The sequence below is a fragment of the Camelina sativa genome, chromosome 15 (assembly GCF_000633955.1).
Source record: "Camelina sativa cultivar DH55 chromosome 15, Cs, whole genome shotgun sequence".
Lineage (NCBI taxonomy): Eukaryota > Viridiplantae > Streptophyta > Magnoliopsida > Brassicales > Brassicaceae > Camelina > Camelina sativa.
The window spans coordinates 2,628,511-2,643,554 of record NC_025699.1 but is presented as its reverse complement, the minus strand read 5'-3'; the positions used below and the strand labels follow the sequence as shown (position 1 = coordinate 2,643,554).

General features: G+C 36.6%; 4 protein-coding genes across 5 annotated transcripts; 2 read left to right on the top strand and 2 right to left on the bottom strand.

The window, feature by feature from the left end:
* LOC104744828 (transcription factor bHLH148-like) lies at nucleotides 1,022–2,002 on the top strand. The gene has a single exon (XM_010465932.2). The coding sequence runs from the start codon at nucleotides 1,199–1,201 to the stop codon at nucleotides 1,892–1,894; it is 696 nt and encodes a 231-aa protein (XP_010464234.1). The 5' UTR covers nucleotides 1,022–1,198; the 3' UTR covers nucleotides 1,895–2,002.
* LOC104744827 (galactokinase) lies at nucleotides 5,656–8,763 on the top strand. Its single transcript, XM_010465931.2, has 13 exons — nucleotides 5,656–6,075; nucleotides 6,208–6,386; nucleotides 6,560–6,606; nucleotides 6,708–6,802; nucleotides 6,901–6,983; nucleotides 7,071–7,139; nucleotides 7,228–7,413; nucleotides 7,502–7,636; nucleotides 7,725–7,859; nucleotides 7,952–8,022; nucleotides 8,103–8,180; nucleotides 8,269–8,410; nucleotides 8,501–8,763. Exons 1-13 carry the CDS (start codon nucleotides 5,910–5,912, stop codon nucleotides 8,609–8,611), a joined length of 1,497 nt encoding a protein of 498 aa, XP_010464233.1. The 5' UTR covers nucleotides 5,656–5,909; the 3' UTR covers nucleotides 8,612–8,763.
* Nucleotides 9,098–12,489, bottom strand: LOC104744826 (nuclear poly(A) polymerase 3-like). 2 transcript variants are annotated; one of them, XM_010465930.2, is made up of 12 exons: nucleotides 12,414–12,489; nucleotides 12,086–12,157; nucleotides 11,798–11,853; nucleotides 11,600–11,677; nucleotides 11,394–11,501; nucleotides 11,167–11,229; nucleotides 10,926–11,087; nucleotides 10,714–10,827; nucleotides 10,554–10,616; nucleotides 10,173–10,469; nucleotides 9,826–9,990; nucleotides 9,284–9,703 (listed from the first exon to the last, which is right to left on the bottom strand). In XM_010465930.2, exons 2-12 carry the CDS (start codon nucleotides 12,111–12,113, stop codon nucleotides 9,284–9,286), a joined length of 1,554 nt encoding a protein of 517 aa, XP_010464232.1. In that variant the 5' UTR covers nucleotides 12,114–12,157; nucleotides 12,414–12,489. The 2 variants fall into 2 exon arrangements, with proteins under 2 accessions (XP_010464231.1, XP_010464232.1); XM_010465929.1 differs by lacking the exon at nucleotides 12,414–12,489 and having other exon boundaries at nucleotides 9,098–9,703; nucleotides 12,086–12,251.
* On the bottom strand, nucleotides 12,334–15,036 carry LOC104748050 (protein AATF-like). The gene is made up of 13 exons (XM_010469744.1): nucleotides 14,985–15,036; nucleotides 14,712–14,808; nucleotides 14,375–14,447; nucleotides 14,152–14,226; nucleotides 13,955–14,068; nucleotides 13,799–13,844; nucleotides 13,657–13,711; nucleotides 13,420–13,546; nucleotides 13,231–13,326; nucleotides 13,115–13,147; nucleotides 12,913–13,012; nucleotides 12,710–12,794; nucleotides 12,334–12,576 (listed from the first exon to the last, which is right to left on the bottom strand). The coding sequence occupies exons 1-13, from the start codon at nucleotides 15,034–15,036 to the stop codon at nucleotides 12,450–12,452; spliced, it is 1,080 nt and encodes a 359-aa protein (XP_010468046.1). The 3' UTR covers nucleotides 12,334–12,449.

The following is a 15,044-nucleotide window of genomic DNA, read 5'->3' as shown; positions in this document are numbered from 1 at the left end:
TTTTCAGCAGGATATATGGACCAAATGCCACTCCCACACACCCACCCAACAAACTCATTAATCTAATACTTACTTAAACATCCACACAATATAATGAAGATTTATTAGTGCATGTTGATACATACACATACAAAACTCTTTTTCTTTTAATAAAATAAACGACTTAATTTTAGTGATCTTTACAGGGGGAAAAAAAAAATTTGATAAAGCCTTAAAGAGAGGCAATGCCACTACCCTACATCGCACATGCATTTCGTTTGGTATTTTACTTTATGCGTAAAGTAGTATTTAAACACAATTGCAACAATTCAATATTTACGAAATGATTGCACTGAATACAAAATCCAAAGTTTTAGTTTTCGGCCCCTCTCTTTCCCCTTGTCAGTCCACTAAAACGACCAATAGAAGTCATAAATGGATTTCTCCAATAGTAACGTGACATGTCATCATACCATTTGAATCTACCTTCCTCCTCCATTACACCACCAACGTATCGGCCTTTTATATGACTACAATATGAGTCTATGACGCATATGATACAAGTTTGTTTTTTCTTAAAACAATTATAGATATGAACCAAGCTCATTTCACTCCTACCAGGAAGGCAAGAAAAAATTACTAACTATGATTGAACCCTAAACGTGATGGGAAACTATCTTAAAGATACCCCTATTAGTCTATTACTACCCACATTATGATAATATGATCTTTGTAAGTATGTATTCATAAACATTGCTTTTTACGTCACAATAATGTCTTCTTAATAATTCCATAACCATAGTCTTCTGCGAGCCAGTAATTATAAGTTTATAACTTATTATTTCCATTAGGCTTCTGTTGAAAATTAAATTATTTTTTCTTGGTGGTATTCACGAAGTCCTTATCATGCAATAGTGCATTACAAATGCCACTGTCGTATCTGGCTAAAACACATAATAATTCCCCGAGTGAAACAAAACAAATACATATAGACAATACGACGCCGTCCGAATAAAAACTGCTACATTTGAAACGACGCCGTTTATTATATACCTCTGTCCCTTTTATATATCTTCGTCTTCTTCCCTCTTCCCTTCCAATATTCTCTCTACAAATTCATAATTTTATTCTCCTCAACTTCAGAGAAACTCTCAGACTCCGTAGCTTTGTGAATACGAAAAAGAAGATTAAGGAGAGATCAAAACCTATTCTTCTGGTTATGGCGTCTCTGATCTCGGATAATGAACCGCCGACGAGTATTACTACAGATCTCGTTCGGAGGAAGAAGAAGAAGAGATCCTCTGTTTCCTCCGCCGCATCGTCTCGCACAAGCGCAGCTTCCATCTCCGGTGAGAGCAACACGCGATGGAGATCCGAGAAGCAACAACGGATCTACTCAGCCAAGTTGATCCAAGCGCTGCAACAAGTCCGCCTCAACTCTTCCGCCGCGGCGACATCGTCTCCAACGGCTCAGAAACGAGGCAGAGCCGTTCGTGAAGCCGCAGACCGAGCTCTCGCCGTTTCAGCTCGCGGAAGAACGCTCTGGAGCAGAGCGATCTTAGCTAATCGGATTAAACTGAAATTTCGTAAACAGAAACGTCCGAGAGCGCCGACGACGGCGATCCCGAACACCACGGTGGTGTCGGTGAACAGCAGCAACAACAACAACAGATGGAGAAAACGAAGAGTCTCGGCGGTGGTGAGATTGAATAAGAAGAGTATACCGGTTGTAAACCGGAAAGTTCGAGTTCTAGGCCGGTTAGTTCCGGGTTGTGGGAAAGAATCAGTACCGGTGATTCTAGAAGAAGCAACGGATTATATTCAGGCTTTGGAGATGCAAGTTAGAGCCATGAACTCTTTAGTTGAGCTTCTCTCCAGCTACGGTTCAGGCTCACCACCTCCTCCACCGATTTGATGAAGGTTAAATTCGTCATTTTCCCAATATTCATCCTTTTCCTCTTCTCTCTCTCTCTCTGTACACCAAAAACTTTCATATAAATAGAAGATTCGGTTTGAGTATATATATCATCTGTCCCAACTGCTGATTTCTTCTTCGCCATAACAACTAAAGGTTACTAGTTTTGAACTGATTAAATAGATTAATTAATAATTATCTCAATTTCACGATCCTCAACTCATATATAAAGTAAGTCTTTTAGTCGTTACCATTAAAGGTTCAGAATCGTAGTGGATTTAAATTGTCGTCTACGTTATTGCAGTTAGTGGGGGGGGGGGGGGNGGGGGGGGGGGGAAATGTATGGAAATTTTGATGTACTTTTAATCCCCTTTCAATATGGCATCTTACTATGTAGTATGTATGTAGTATAGAACCCCAAAAAGATATATACTGCAGTAAAGTGTAAAGAAGATAATTTCCTATTAATGAATTGGTTAGACACTAATAATTTTTGATTATGTGATGATGCATTAACTAGAGAATGAAATCATACAATCAAATGCATTGAATTCAATGATGAGATGATATATCTGTCTCACTCAATCATCCACTCCCTTTCTCATATTTGCCACTTTTCTAGGTTGTTTGTCTCCTTTTCCTTTTTAACTTATTTCACACGAAAACAAAAAAAAAAAAGGGAAATCTTTACATAATTACATTGGCTAATTCTTCGGTTCTTCCCTGCCAATATAAATAAGTTGTTTCAAACACTAATCTGCAATTCTGGATGTACGTTCTTAAAGGATTCGTCACCAAACAAAATTTTACGAACCTATATGGACTAACCATGATTGATTCATTAGCTTCGTTACGAAGCCTTCGTATATATATATGACCCCAAAAAGAAAAGGAAAAAAAACGAATATAATTGTTGTTTTCTATATTTTACAATTTTTGAGGATGAACACTGGAGTATGACTAAGCGACAACAAGAGAGAAGTGACAAAAGCAAAAATATTAAAATTAAAATATGGAGAGAAGTGACCTTATAAAAAAGTATGAGGAGGCACATGGGAGTGGCCATGCATTGTCCTCTTCTTTCTTTTCAAGCTTCCTCTATTAACTTGCATTATAACTCTCCTATTTTGATCATATATGTTTATATCTGAACTATTACCGCCAAAACGGACAAACTAGTAGAGTAAATATCGCAGTACTATTGTTGAGAGGTTTGGGTTCAAACTCGCAAATTGTAACACATGATAAATATAATAAATAACACAAAATTGAAGACGTTAAGAGGGAGACAGACTTAATTAGAAACCTTTATGAGACAAGAAAACGAAACGGGCAGGTTCCGCATGCAAACAAAAGACAAGACTCGCACTCTTGGTCTTTTGTCGGGATAAACCTCGTGTCATGGCGAGCGCAACTACGATCAAGGAGCCTCAATATTCCCCACAAACAATCTTTATATATGTATTTTATCCATAGCAGACACTCTACCATGTTTCTCCTAGTCTTCACGGGGGAAGATTCCACGACAAAGGAAGGCTTGAAGACTTGAAGACTTGAAGATCACCATAGACTTGAAGATCGCCATCACGATAAAAGGAGATCATTCCATATAGGTATGTTGCCGCTTTGTGTCCTTTAGACGCGGCTTTAATTTGCTAGACATTTGATCCCTTCCTCTTCTACATCACTAGCTTGTTTGGTAAAATCACTTCGTAATTCCTTCACGAGACAATGCTTCTGCGTTAGAAAACTCATCAATGATTTGCAGACGAGGCTGAGATTGAACAAGTTTTTTGAGTGAAGAAGAAGCCACTCGTGTCAAGATCTCCTTAAACAACCACTTTCTTCCGGGAGAGAGACTCCATTTGAGGAATACTATTTTGCAAAATCTTGTTGCAAAAATTTCGATTTCATTTTTTAATAGATTGATTATATATTAAATTCAAAAATATATGATAAATTTGCATCATAACCGAATTCCAAATTTTAAACATTAAATTCTTGATCAACATCAACACCTAAACCAAAACGGCTTTTTTTTTTTTTTAATTAGTACTGTATAAATATATCTATATATATAAAGTTAGCTTTTCTCACTCATGGTGCAGCCACCTCAGCTGCCACGTCAGCCACATCTTATTTAATTTTATGGGCCTTACAAATTTTAATAAGCCATTTACAAATTTTATGGGCCTTACTTTCAAAGAATCAAGGAAACACAACTACAAATTAGTTAAAATAATTATTTGGCAGCACTTCACAAATCCATCACCAAAGACAAAGACGCAAAGAGATGAACACACATTTAATAAAGTAAGAAGATTCAGATATATGAATGTCATAATCAGATAACCGTAACACAAAATTATATGAAAAAGACAAACGAAGAAACAAAAAAACAATTTGGACTTTATAAAATTACAGCAAGATAAACAAGAAAATTAATTTTCCCCAAAACACAACTTACATCGAATAAAACAAAATCACTCACAGGACAAACGAGAAAAAAATTACAAGAAATAACACAAAACAACTCACAACTTAATTAGGAAACTTAAAAAAAGCCAACATATTTTCATATAAACAAATTTGCAACCCACTTGACATTCACCTTTAACAAAATCAACAAGGGATAACCAAATATCCCCAATAGATGCGAAGCGAGCAACGAATCAACCAAATACGCAAACCCCAAAAAAAAAAAATCAAGGAAAAACGGTTAAGATAGGAATGACTGAAAAAAACAATTACGAGCATCAAAGACATAAGTTTAATCCTCAAACAGACCTCTAGATCGGAAAATTGCTCTTCTCCTATTCGTTCACGAGGACATCGGATTTTGAAAAAGAACAAATCAATTTCAACTCAATAACATACAAATAATAGTCTAATTAACCCACAAATTATAAACCTTACAGAGAAATTGGGTCTGAATGAAACAAACAAAAATAGCCTAGAAAGAAAATTGATAATAAAATCCACAATAAATAACTTATTTATTTTTCTTAATAAAATCCACAATATTTTTCACTCCAAACACTAAAACATTGACAAAAAAAATTACTCCAACAGTTTACGAAATACATATGAAAATATTAAATAACAATCCAACCACAAAATAGAAAATAATAATAAATTAATGACAACTAACAGCTACAACAAAACAACAACTTCAACTAAACAATGTTAACTTCTAATAATAACTTGTTTTAAAAGCATTATAAACACACAAAATGATCTCATTTTTTCTTTAAAACAGCAAACTAAATTATACTTACTCCAAAACATATTTTTATTAAAATATCCAACAAAACAACATAAGCAACCAAAACTAAATACAAAAACAAACGTAAAGATGAATTTACAAAAACCAAAAAAAATATACACAACAAAACTCAGAATACACCTTCATCTAACTACCGCGCGTAGCGCGGATCGATTGCTAGTATATATATATATATCTTGAAATTAATTATACTATATGTATAATTTTTTTTTTTTCGTGTTTTTGTTGCGTATAATAATAATATGTACAACTCAGACACGTCAAAAGTTAAAAATTCGAATTACGACACCATCTCTACTGTTAATTACAAGATTAACTTTTGAGTCAAAAAAAACATCATTTTATTTGGAATATATAATAATCTTCAACGAATTAAATAGGATAAAAAGATATCCAAACGTGTTCTGGAATCCAGAATATTTATACCTAAAGGAGGTTTTTGGATAAGTAAGATATTCACAAAATATTCATTTAATCTTCAAATATACCGGAAACAGATCTAATCTAACAAAGAATAGTAACAAAAGTATCTGTTAGAGAAATAAATAAGATCGGTGGCAATCCAATCCCCCCTAATAATTATGCGCAAGCCAAGGAACACGCTTCGTGACAACTGTGAAAACCTCGTCATAAGATATAGATAAATAGCGAGGTTGAGAGTGACGACGACAAGTGATCGATCGATCGAGAGAGACAGAGAGCTAAAGAAACTACAACCAAAAAAAAAAAATGGCGAAACAAGAAGACGTATCGGAGGTCCCGATCTTCACATCCCTTGAGCCTGTCTACGGCGATGGATCTCTTCTCCAAGAAGCTACACAACGATTCGATGTTTTGATGGCCAGTTTCAACCAAACCTTCGGTGCTTCTCCCCAACTCTTCGCTCGCTCTCCTGGTAAAATCATTTTTTTTGTTGATAAAATTGGAGTTTCGTTGACTTATGATTAATTGGAGGATGAGATCAGCTGATCTTGTATTGTGAAATTGATGGTGAAAGGTGTTTTTTGATTTGTGTGTGTTTGTGTAGGAAGAGTGAATTTGATAGGAGAGCACATAGACTATGAAGGATACTCTGTGTTGCCAATGGCTATTCGTCAGGATACAATTATAGCTATTCGGAAATCTGAGGATCAAAAGCAGCAGCTTCGGATTGCAAATGTCAATGATAAGTACTTTATGTGTACTTATCCTGCTGATCCTGACCAGGTTCTTCCTCTTTTTATATCATTACAGCTGCAATGTCGAATTTGCTTTTAAAAAATTATGTCTTTGTTTGCTTTGTTCTGTTTTTTTTTTTCACATAATAGAGTTGAGATCTTGGACTGTTAGAATACTACTACTGCCTTACTTATCTCGTTTATGCTAAATTTTTTTTGCAGGAAATTGACTTGAAGAATCACAAATGGGGCCATTACTTTTTTTGCGCGTAAGGGGTTTCGTTTTGGTGCTCTAGTGTCCATTAGAAACTGAGATATCTCACTTTTTTTTTTTTGAGGTGTCTTATGATTTTTTTTTCGATTCTTACAGGTACAAAGGTTTCCATGAGTATGCAAAGTCAAAAGGTGTGAATCTTGGTTCACCAGTTGGACTTGATGTGCTTGTTGATGGAATTGTTCCTACAGGTATATTTTCCCAATTAGTGCATCTTTGATACTCCCTGAACAAGAATTTTTTTTTATCATTTTACTTGTAAAGCTTAAACTGGATTGTCTTGATATAGGTTCTGGGTTGTCAAGTTCTGCTGCATTTGTTTGCTCAGCAACTATTGCTATTATGGCTGCCTTTGGGCAAAACTTTGAAAAGGTATCTTACTCAATCGTGCTCTATGCAAGGCTTTTCACACAATCTCTTTTTGATTATTGAAATCTCCAACTTCTCTCTGCCTTTCAGAAAGAACTTGCTCAGCTTACATGTGACTGTGAACGACATATTGGAACACAGTCTGGTGGGATGGACCAGGTCAGAAATTTTCTCGATTAATCCATGATTTGTTTACCTCTTTATCCATAATTATTTGGATTAATCAAATTTTATTCATTTTCCACAGGCAATATCTATCATGGCTAAAACTGGATTTGCTGAGCTTATTGACTTCAACCCAGTCCGGGCAACTGATGTGAAACTCCCTGATGGAGGGAGTTTTGTTATTGCACATTCTCTTGCAGAGTCGCAGAAGGCCGTCACGGCTGCTACCAATTACAATAACAGGGTCGTTGAATGTCGACTTGCTTCTGTAAGTCATAGTGTATAACTTTTCTGCTGCAATATCTTAACTTTGTTTTGGAGTTGCATATGATTCTCTCTACCATGTGGCTTTGTAGATCATACTTGGTGTTAAGCTCGGAATGGAACCAAAAGAAGCAATATCAAAAGTTAAGACTCTCTCTGATGTGGAGGGATTATGTGTGTCATTTGCTGGTGATCGTGGGTCATCTGATCCTGTCCTTGCTGTTAAGGTACTCATCAGTCAGTCTCTGCCAAAATTTAATCAGTCTAAATCTATTTAGTTGAAATCTAATTTATGCGTTCTTGTCTATGCTGCAGGAATATCTGAAAGAAGAACCATACACGGCTGAGGAGATTGAGAAAATCCTGGAAGAGAAATTACCATCAATCTTGAACAATGATCCAACATCTTTGGCTGTACTCAATGCTGCCACACATTTCAAATTGCATCAGGTAAGTATAAATGTACAAACCTGTGGGGTATTGTTTTCCTTTTTTTTTCCCCTGAGTCGTAACAAGAATGGTATGCTTACGATCATCAACAGAGAGCTGCACACGTTTATTCAGAAGCCCGGAGGGTTCATGGTTTCAAGGACACAGTCTATTCAAGCTTAAGGTGAGACCGTTTTTTCCCATGAAACTTCTGATTAAATCTTAACCGGAACCTTAATACTTTAAAACATAAACTGCGTGCAGTGACGAAGAGAAGTTAAAGAAACTAGGTGATCTCATGAATGAAAGCCATCACAGCTGCAGTGTCCTATACGAGTGCAGGTGCATAAGCTAAAGATCAAATGTTCAGAGTGAAACCGGTGAATGTGTGAAAGAGGATTTTGATTTTGAGTTTGATGTAATCGTGCAGTTGCCCCGAGCTAGAAGAACTGGTTGAAGTTTGCAGGGAGAATGGAGCACTTGGAGCAAGACTGACTGGAGCTGGATGGGGAGGTTGCGCAGTGGCCTTGGTTAAGGAATCTGGTGTTACTCAATTCATTGCCGCAGTCAAGGTAATAAATAAAAATCCTTATGGTGTTAGGACACTAATGTTGTGGTCATTGTTTTGGTAGTAAAAGAAACGGAATTGTGGGTATTTACAGGAGAAATACTACACGAAGAGAGTAGAGAAAGGAGTTGTGAAGGAAGAAGATATGGAGCTTTACCTATTTGCTTCCAAGCCATCAAGTGGTGCTGCCATCTTCAACCTCTAAACACTTATTTCCCTCTCTTATTAATTTTATTCAATCTGAATTGTTTGCAATTGTACCACTTCCCAACTTCACTTCGTATACATATTTTTTTTTAATAATATGTTCGTCTGAAATCAATAAAAATATATAGTAGAGTTGACAAAATTTTTTTCTTTCACAATTGTTTACACATTATTTATGAAATAAATATATCACTTGACTCAATTGATATATACGGCGAGACTAAAGGCATTTTTTCGTACTGCAATACCGGATATGTTGACGGGAAGTTGCACGTGATGCCTTGGACTACGAGATGTGTGGCTGCTTACAATTCCAAGGAAGCTAGATGGGCACAGGTTGATCCGGTGATGGGTGCTTTTATGTGTAAAAATGCTTATTGCCAGATCGATGATGTTTTTGGGATGTCTGTGTTCTTTTGGTATATGCAACTGTGTTATTGTCTCTTGTTTCACTTCTAATCATGTCATGTCAAGGGAAACTAACTGAGAAAATATAACAACTAGATTTGGACAGGAGATATTTTACAAAATTAGAAAGTGAAAGTCAAACTAGTTACTTCCTGCAAACATTACATCTCTACTCACAGGCACACACTTACCGGCCAAGAGCTCAAAGTTAAAGACAGAAATAAAAAGAGTGTAAAGGCAAAACCATCATTACTAACACAACCTAACATTTAACCTCCATACTCTCAGCCTCTTTGTTATCCATCTTCTTATACCCAACCACATAACCGGGCATATGCTTTGAGTAAACCGGTACATTCTTGCAATGCTGCTTATCTTCCGGGATTCTGATTTTCCAACAAGTCCTTGTCACCTTCTTGCTTCTGTTGTTGCTACCACAATCACCATTCCAAGGCAGCTGGGATGCTTTCACAACCGATAAATGGATTCTACCAACTGGTACCTGGAAGCTTCCACTGTTAAGATTCGTCAGAAAGGTTTTCTCCACATATGTAATGTCTGAAACATTTATGGTTCTGAGCTGTACATGTAATCCCCAGTAAAACACAATGTTTGGCTGCTTTGCATAGGTTTCGACATACTCTGTTGGGTTTGGATCGCAAAAGCCATAGACTTCCTCTATCTGCATTATAGATTATATGTGGAATAAAGCAAATTAAGGCCATACTATGAGACAGAGACCACAAAACAAGGCAAAGTGTTTGTACTGAAAGAGTTGAACCAAATTATGATGCAAGTGCGTACCTTGAGCATAAGAGAACGGAAACGTGACTTAACCCAACCAACCCAATTACTTAGATCTTCCTGATTAGCAGCTGAGAGGTGTATCTTGATGAACCACGTGTATGTGTTTACATATGGATAAGGCTCAAACAAATTCTTCCAACTGAAGTTGGGTTTCGAGTAATCCTGAAATTTGTCATAGTAAGTGTGTGAGATAGACCAAAAAAACATCATAAAAGGACTTGGACTACCACATAAACCTCAAGGAAGATCCAAAGAGACTTAAAAAAAAACATAGCCAAACAGGATATAACCCTACAGCAACCACTACTTGTTAGGTGGAACACTGAGAAAGTAAGACTTTTAACCTTTGTCAAATGATGCCCTCGTAGAAACTCTGCCATTGTCTTGTAAAATGTGCTTCTTGTTATGTTGGAGTTGCAGAATTGATGTGGGCCGCAGGGTAATTGGATGGGCATTAAGCCTGGAGGAGACCCAGTAGGTAGAAAAGCATCCTCTAGCAGCACCACCGGTGTAGGCCATGGCCAATGAGCAAATATGTTAAAGAAATTTGCCAGAAGGGAACTCAGTGTAGCGTTCCGTTCATATCCACAAACAAATGCAGCAAGAACAGCCAGATGAACTCCCCCTAGGAATCCATTCAACTGAAACAAGTTAAAAAAAAAAAACTCAATTAAACAAGTTATGAGAGCAATGGTTGATATTCATTTATACTATAACACACTTACGTTACCGTATACACCTCGCCTCTTTGCCCATAATTTGACACACCGCAGCAATGATTGGAATAGCTAAAATAACAAGAAGATACACTCAATAAAACAGAAGTTGACATGCATGGTCTATAGCAATAATGCTGGAGGAATCAATTAAGAATCTCTCTGTTACCTCTAAGGAAGGCACTAATCGAAGTATGCATTTATTTGCGCGAACTCCAGACAAGCTTTTCCAACTTGTCTCATCAATATCCCTCAAGAAGAAAGGATTAAGCACATCTACATTCTGAAGTAGTGGTCGCAAATTTTGAATTAAGAGTATATTAAAAAGCCATCTAGTGTGTAAGTAAAGCAACTGGGACTTAAAAAGTTATGAGAACCAACGTGTGGAATGGATAATACTCTAAGCTGAGCATATGGAAGATCAACCAAGATCCCATCAAACTTAAAGCGGATCAGAGGAACTTTTGCATCTTTAACACAAAGAAGCTCGGAAACTTCTATTCTAGTTTTCAACATATCACGCAAGCCGATGAAAAAATCCTCCTGTACCAATAAGAAAGAACAATCTCAAATTTACGAAACAAAAAATTAAGAATCATTCAACAAAGGATGCAAAACTCACAGCCAAGGAGGCAAAGAAAGGACCAATGCAGAGAGCGTCAATGTCTGATTCAGAACCATAAACCTGGCCGATGTCAAGAAAGACAATTACATGGCAATAGATGGTTCACCATTACATATTCTTCAACATTGCTTCTGATTTAACGAACTCATTGCATCTTACACATAACATTTGATAAAGTTCCAAAGGTTGGATTCATTGCAGTAATATAAAGATAAGAAAATAACCCCAAGACCGTAAGAGCCGTAAGCAAGAATGGTGGCGTTGGTGGCGTCAACATGATGTTGAGAAAGACGGCGTTCCCAGGCTACATTCTTAACCCATCTCTCCACTATCTGTTTCATTGAACTCAGAGACATCAATCGATCACTGTTTTAACTCAAGAAACAAAACAAAAAACAAAGACTTCATGAAAAAATCGAATGTACCGTACCCCTCGTAGCTTACTAATAACAACCCTACGTTTCTCCTCGTCTTTATACGACGGAATAATTCCTTCGTCAGCCATAAGCTACCAACACCACACAAAATAAGATAAAAGGAAAAGATGACCAGACAGAACCCAATGAATTGAATATATGATGATCAACTTTGACACGAAATAGGCAAAAACCCTAGTAATTCTTTTTACCTGACGAAGCGAAATCGAGCGTTCATCTTCTAATTCAGACATAGAAGGAGGAAACCCTAGGGACAAGAGACCAGAGCCGTTACGTGAGGAAGAAGAAAGGGTTTATCGAAGAAAAAGCGAAATCAGCGTTTAGTATAGAATAAAAAAAGAATCGAATAAAACGTGACGATGATGAAAGGGCGGCAGTGACGACTTGGACAATATTTGGCGGTTTGCGATTTACACAATCGGAGAAAACTCAGAAAGAGAGAAGAAGATTATGCCGGGGAAAAAAAAAGAGGAACTAACCTATATTTCTCCCACCTCCCTTGATCATTTTCCAGGAATGTCAGATTTTCTTGCCTTGTTTCCCGAGAAAATCTTGCGAGAAAAAAGTGAAGAAATCAAAATTGGTGATTACGAAGATCTCTTTCTTTTGAACTTTGTTATATATAAAACGAAACGACTAATTCCAGCGTTACTATATAGTTTCAGTCCCATCAACTTCTTGACACGTGGTATATATGTTTTAATTAGTTTATTTTATGAAAGACATATATTAAGATAAGTTGAATTATGATCTTGATGGGACATTTTGATAGACATATTAAAAATACATAAATTAATGTGAAGAAACCGTTTCAAAATTGCGGTTTGTTTGATTGATGATAGTTTATGCTTCACAGAGAACGTTTCTGTTCTTTAGACAGAACAGATTCTTCAGCAAATCCGAAGTGTTTGGAGGTATCTTTGCCGGTCGTGGTGCCATGAAGTTGACAATCTTCTCATTAACATTATACCTGTTTCGTTTTTTTACACACAAATGATTCAAAAGAGAGAATTGACGAGAGGGAGAAAAAAAGACTTGAAAACTACTGTATGTGTGTTGTATTTTTTTTTTTTTTTGACGATCTTATGTTGTATTTATTATACCTGATCTTTCTGCTCTTACAGGCACGCCGATCCACAAGTTTCCTTTTCTTCGTCTGAAACTTCTTCATTGCATAGTAAGCCGCTTCTGCCATTGGCAAATAGAGATTTTCAGTATAATACCATAGACTTTACGGGAAAGCAGAAACTACAAATCAAGTTCCGAGTTGTTGGACATAACAATCTAACGAGTCCAAGATGAATACCTGAGGAAGCTGGATCGATGGTCTCAATGAACTCCTTCAGTAACTGCTGATAGAATTCAGCATCTTCTATAAGTTCAGGGTCTCCTTCAAGCTGTCTTTCCTGAACAAGAAAGAGAGTACACATGTTAGACAATTGGCCTAATAAAGATAATCAAATAAGACTGATACAAATTGACTTGGTTAGAGAAAATTGTTACTCTACCTCTTGATTTGGTTCCATGGCTTCCCCTGGGACCTGTAGATGGAAATTTCAAGATTAGAAACTTACTGAAGAGAAGCTGATCTGGGATGCTTTTCTTATTAAAGAAAAAAACTTACAGTGCCAAAAACAGCAACAGTTGATCTGGACTGTTGCATTTGTTTGATCATTCTACTTGGATCCCTCATGTATGAAGCCACCTGTTCACTAACATTCTGTTTTGTTTTATAGAAAAAATGGTCAACTTAGATTCCTGATTGATCCGCAGATGTATAAGCAAAAACGTTTATGGGGTTTGTCGTCAATACCTGGTTAAAGGCGTGGAACTTTCCTTTAATAGCAGCTGCACCGCTTGTGACTTGTGTTCTTCTCTGCCATTTGTCCACAGCTTTGTTTCGGAATACAGACATTCTACATGGCAAAGACCAGTTTTGTGTTAGCAATGAAAATATAAAATCATAATCAGACTGATTTCCTAATGAAGTCAATCAAGTTTTTTACTAAATCGGACAAGAGCTTTTTAAGTCGTACAGTTAGGCTTGAATACCTTTTCATCGCTATCTTCTGTATGTGATTTATTGGATTCTGCACTAGCTGTTCCTGACCAGATAGAAAAACAGCGGTGTTATAAATTGACCCTTGCTTATACTGATAACAGTTATGTTTTCTGTATAAAATAAGGCATACTATTCACTTGTTGTAGATCAACCGAGGGGTTCTTCTCAAGCAAAGCCTGCAAAAATAATTATTTTGGATAAAACGAGTAAACCAAAGGTGGCAGAAAGACAAAACACACTAAGTGACAGTATAGAGTTACTGAATCTCAACCCTAGGCATACATACCTCTAGCAACTCCAAGAGGGAGTCTAATGTCTTCTTAGATGAAGTAACTAGATCTGTATATGCTGTCGAGACATTCTCATCATCTTCCGAACAAAACGACGATTTCACAGGCTCCTGAAGAGGAGGATTAGCTTCTGTCATAAGCATGAAGGAAACAAACAACAATAAATAGAAGAAGAGAAGAGACTATAGCGTACCTGTGGCAATCTGTTTGAACTATTAAATGGTTTCTGAAGTAAGAATCTGAACTCCAGAGTTTTATCCCAAAGAGCCTTCACATAGAAATGAAATTGAATTGTCTCTTAAACAGAAATTCGCTATAGATTAACTATAGAGAAAAAAAAAATATACATGTGCAACTGCATGCATTTGATTTCTTCTAGTAGACTAATTCACAAACTGTAGAAAAAAATGTCATACCTTCTGGTTCTTCACGGCTTGACCTTTAACAGCATCCTCGCCCTTATCACGCTTCAGATTCCTCAATATATCCCTGTATACAAAAGGAACCAAGTTAGTAAACAAAGAAGATTCTTTTTTTTTTGGCTCTCATTCGCTCATTTTAGTATCTGACATAAACCTTCAACAAAAGTCTGTTAATTAAATCCAATTGCTTAAATTGAATTTGAACCTACTTCGCCAACACTCTTTGATAAGACTATCTCTATCTACCAATTCTAGAAACAAATTAGAAGAATTCACTATTGACAGAAGTCTTGAGAAAATATTACAAGTTCAAAAATGGAATCTTACTTACTCTTCTTGTGAACGAAGCTCCTTGTACTCTTTCTCAAACTCTTCCATCTCAGCATCTTTATTGTCGCCATCATCCTCACTATCTACGTCACCATCCTCTTATCTCATCAGATAATTCATAATCTTCACTCACGCTTTTGACCTGTGCGTAATAGAATCCCCCAAACATTAACACAGCCATCTAAATAATTAACATAAACCAGACGAAATCAAGCAAACAAAAACTATTATACCTCAACAACGTTTTCTTGGTCGCTTATGTCTTCCGACTCACTGTCATAATAAAGTCTTGCTCTTTTAGACCTCTTTGATGATCCCCCAGCCATTTTTTTTT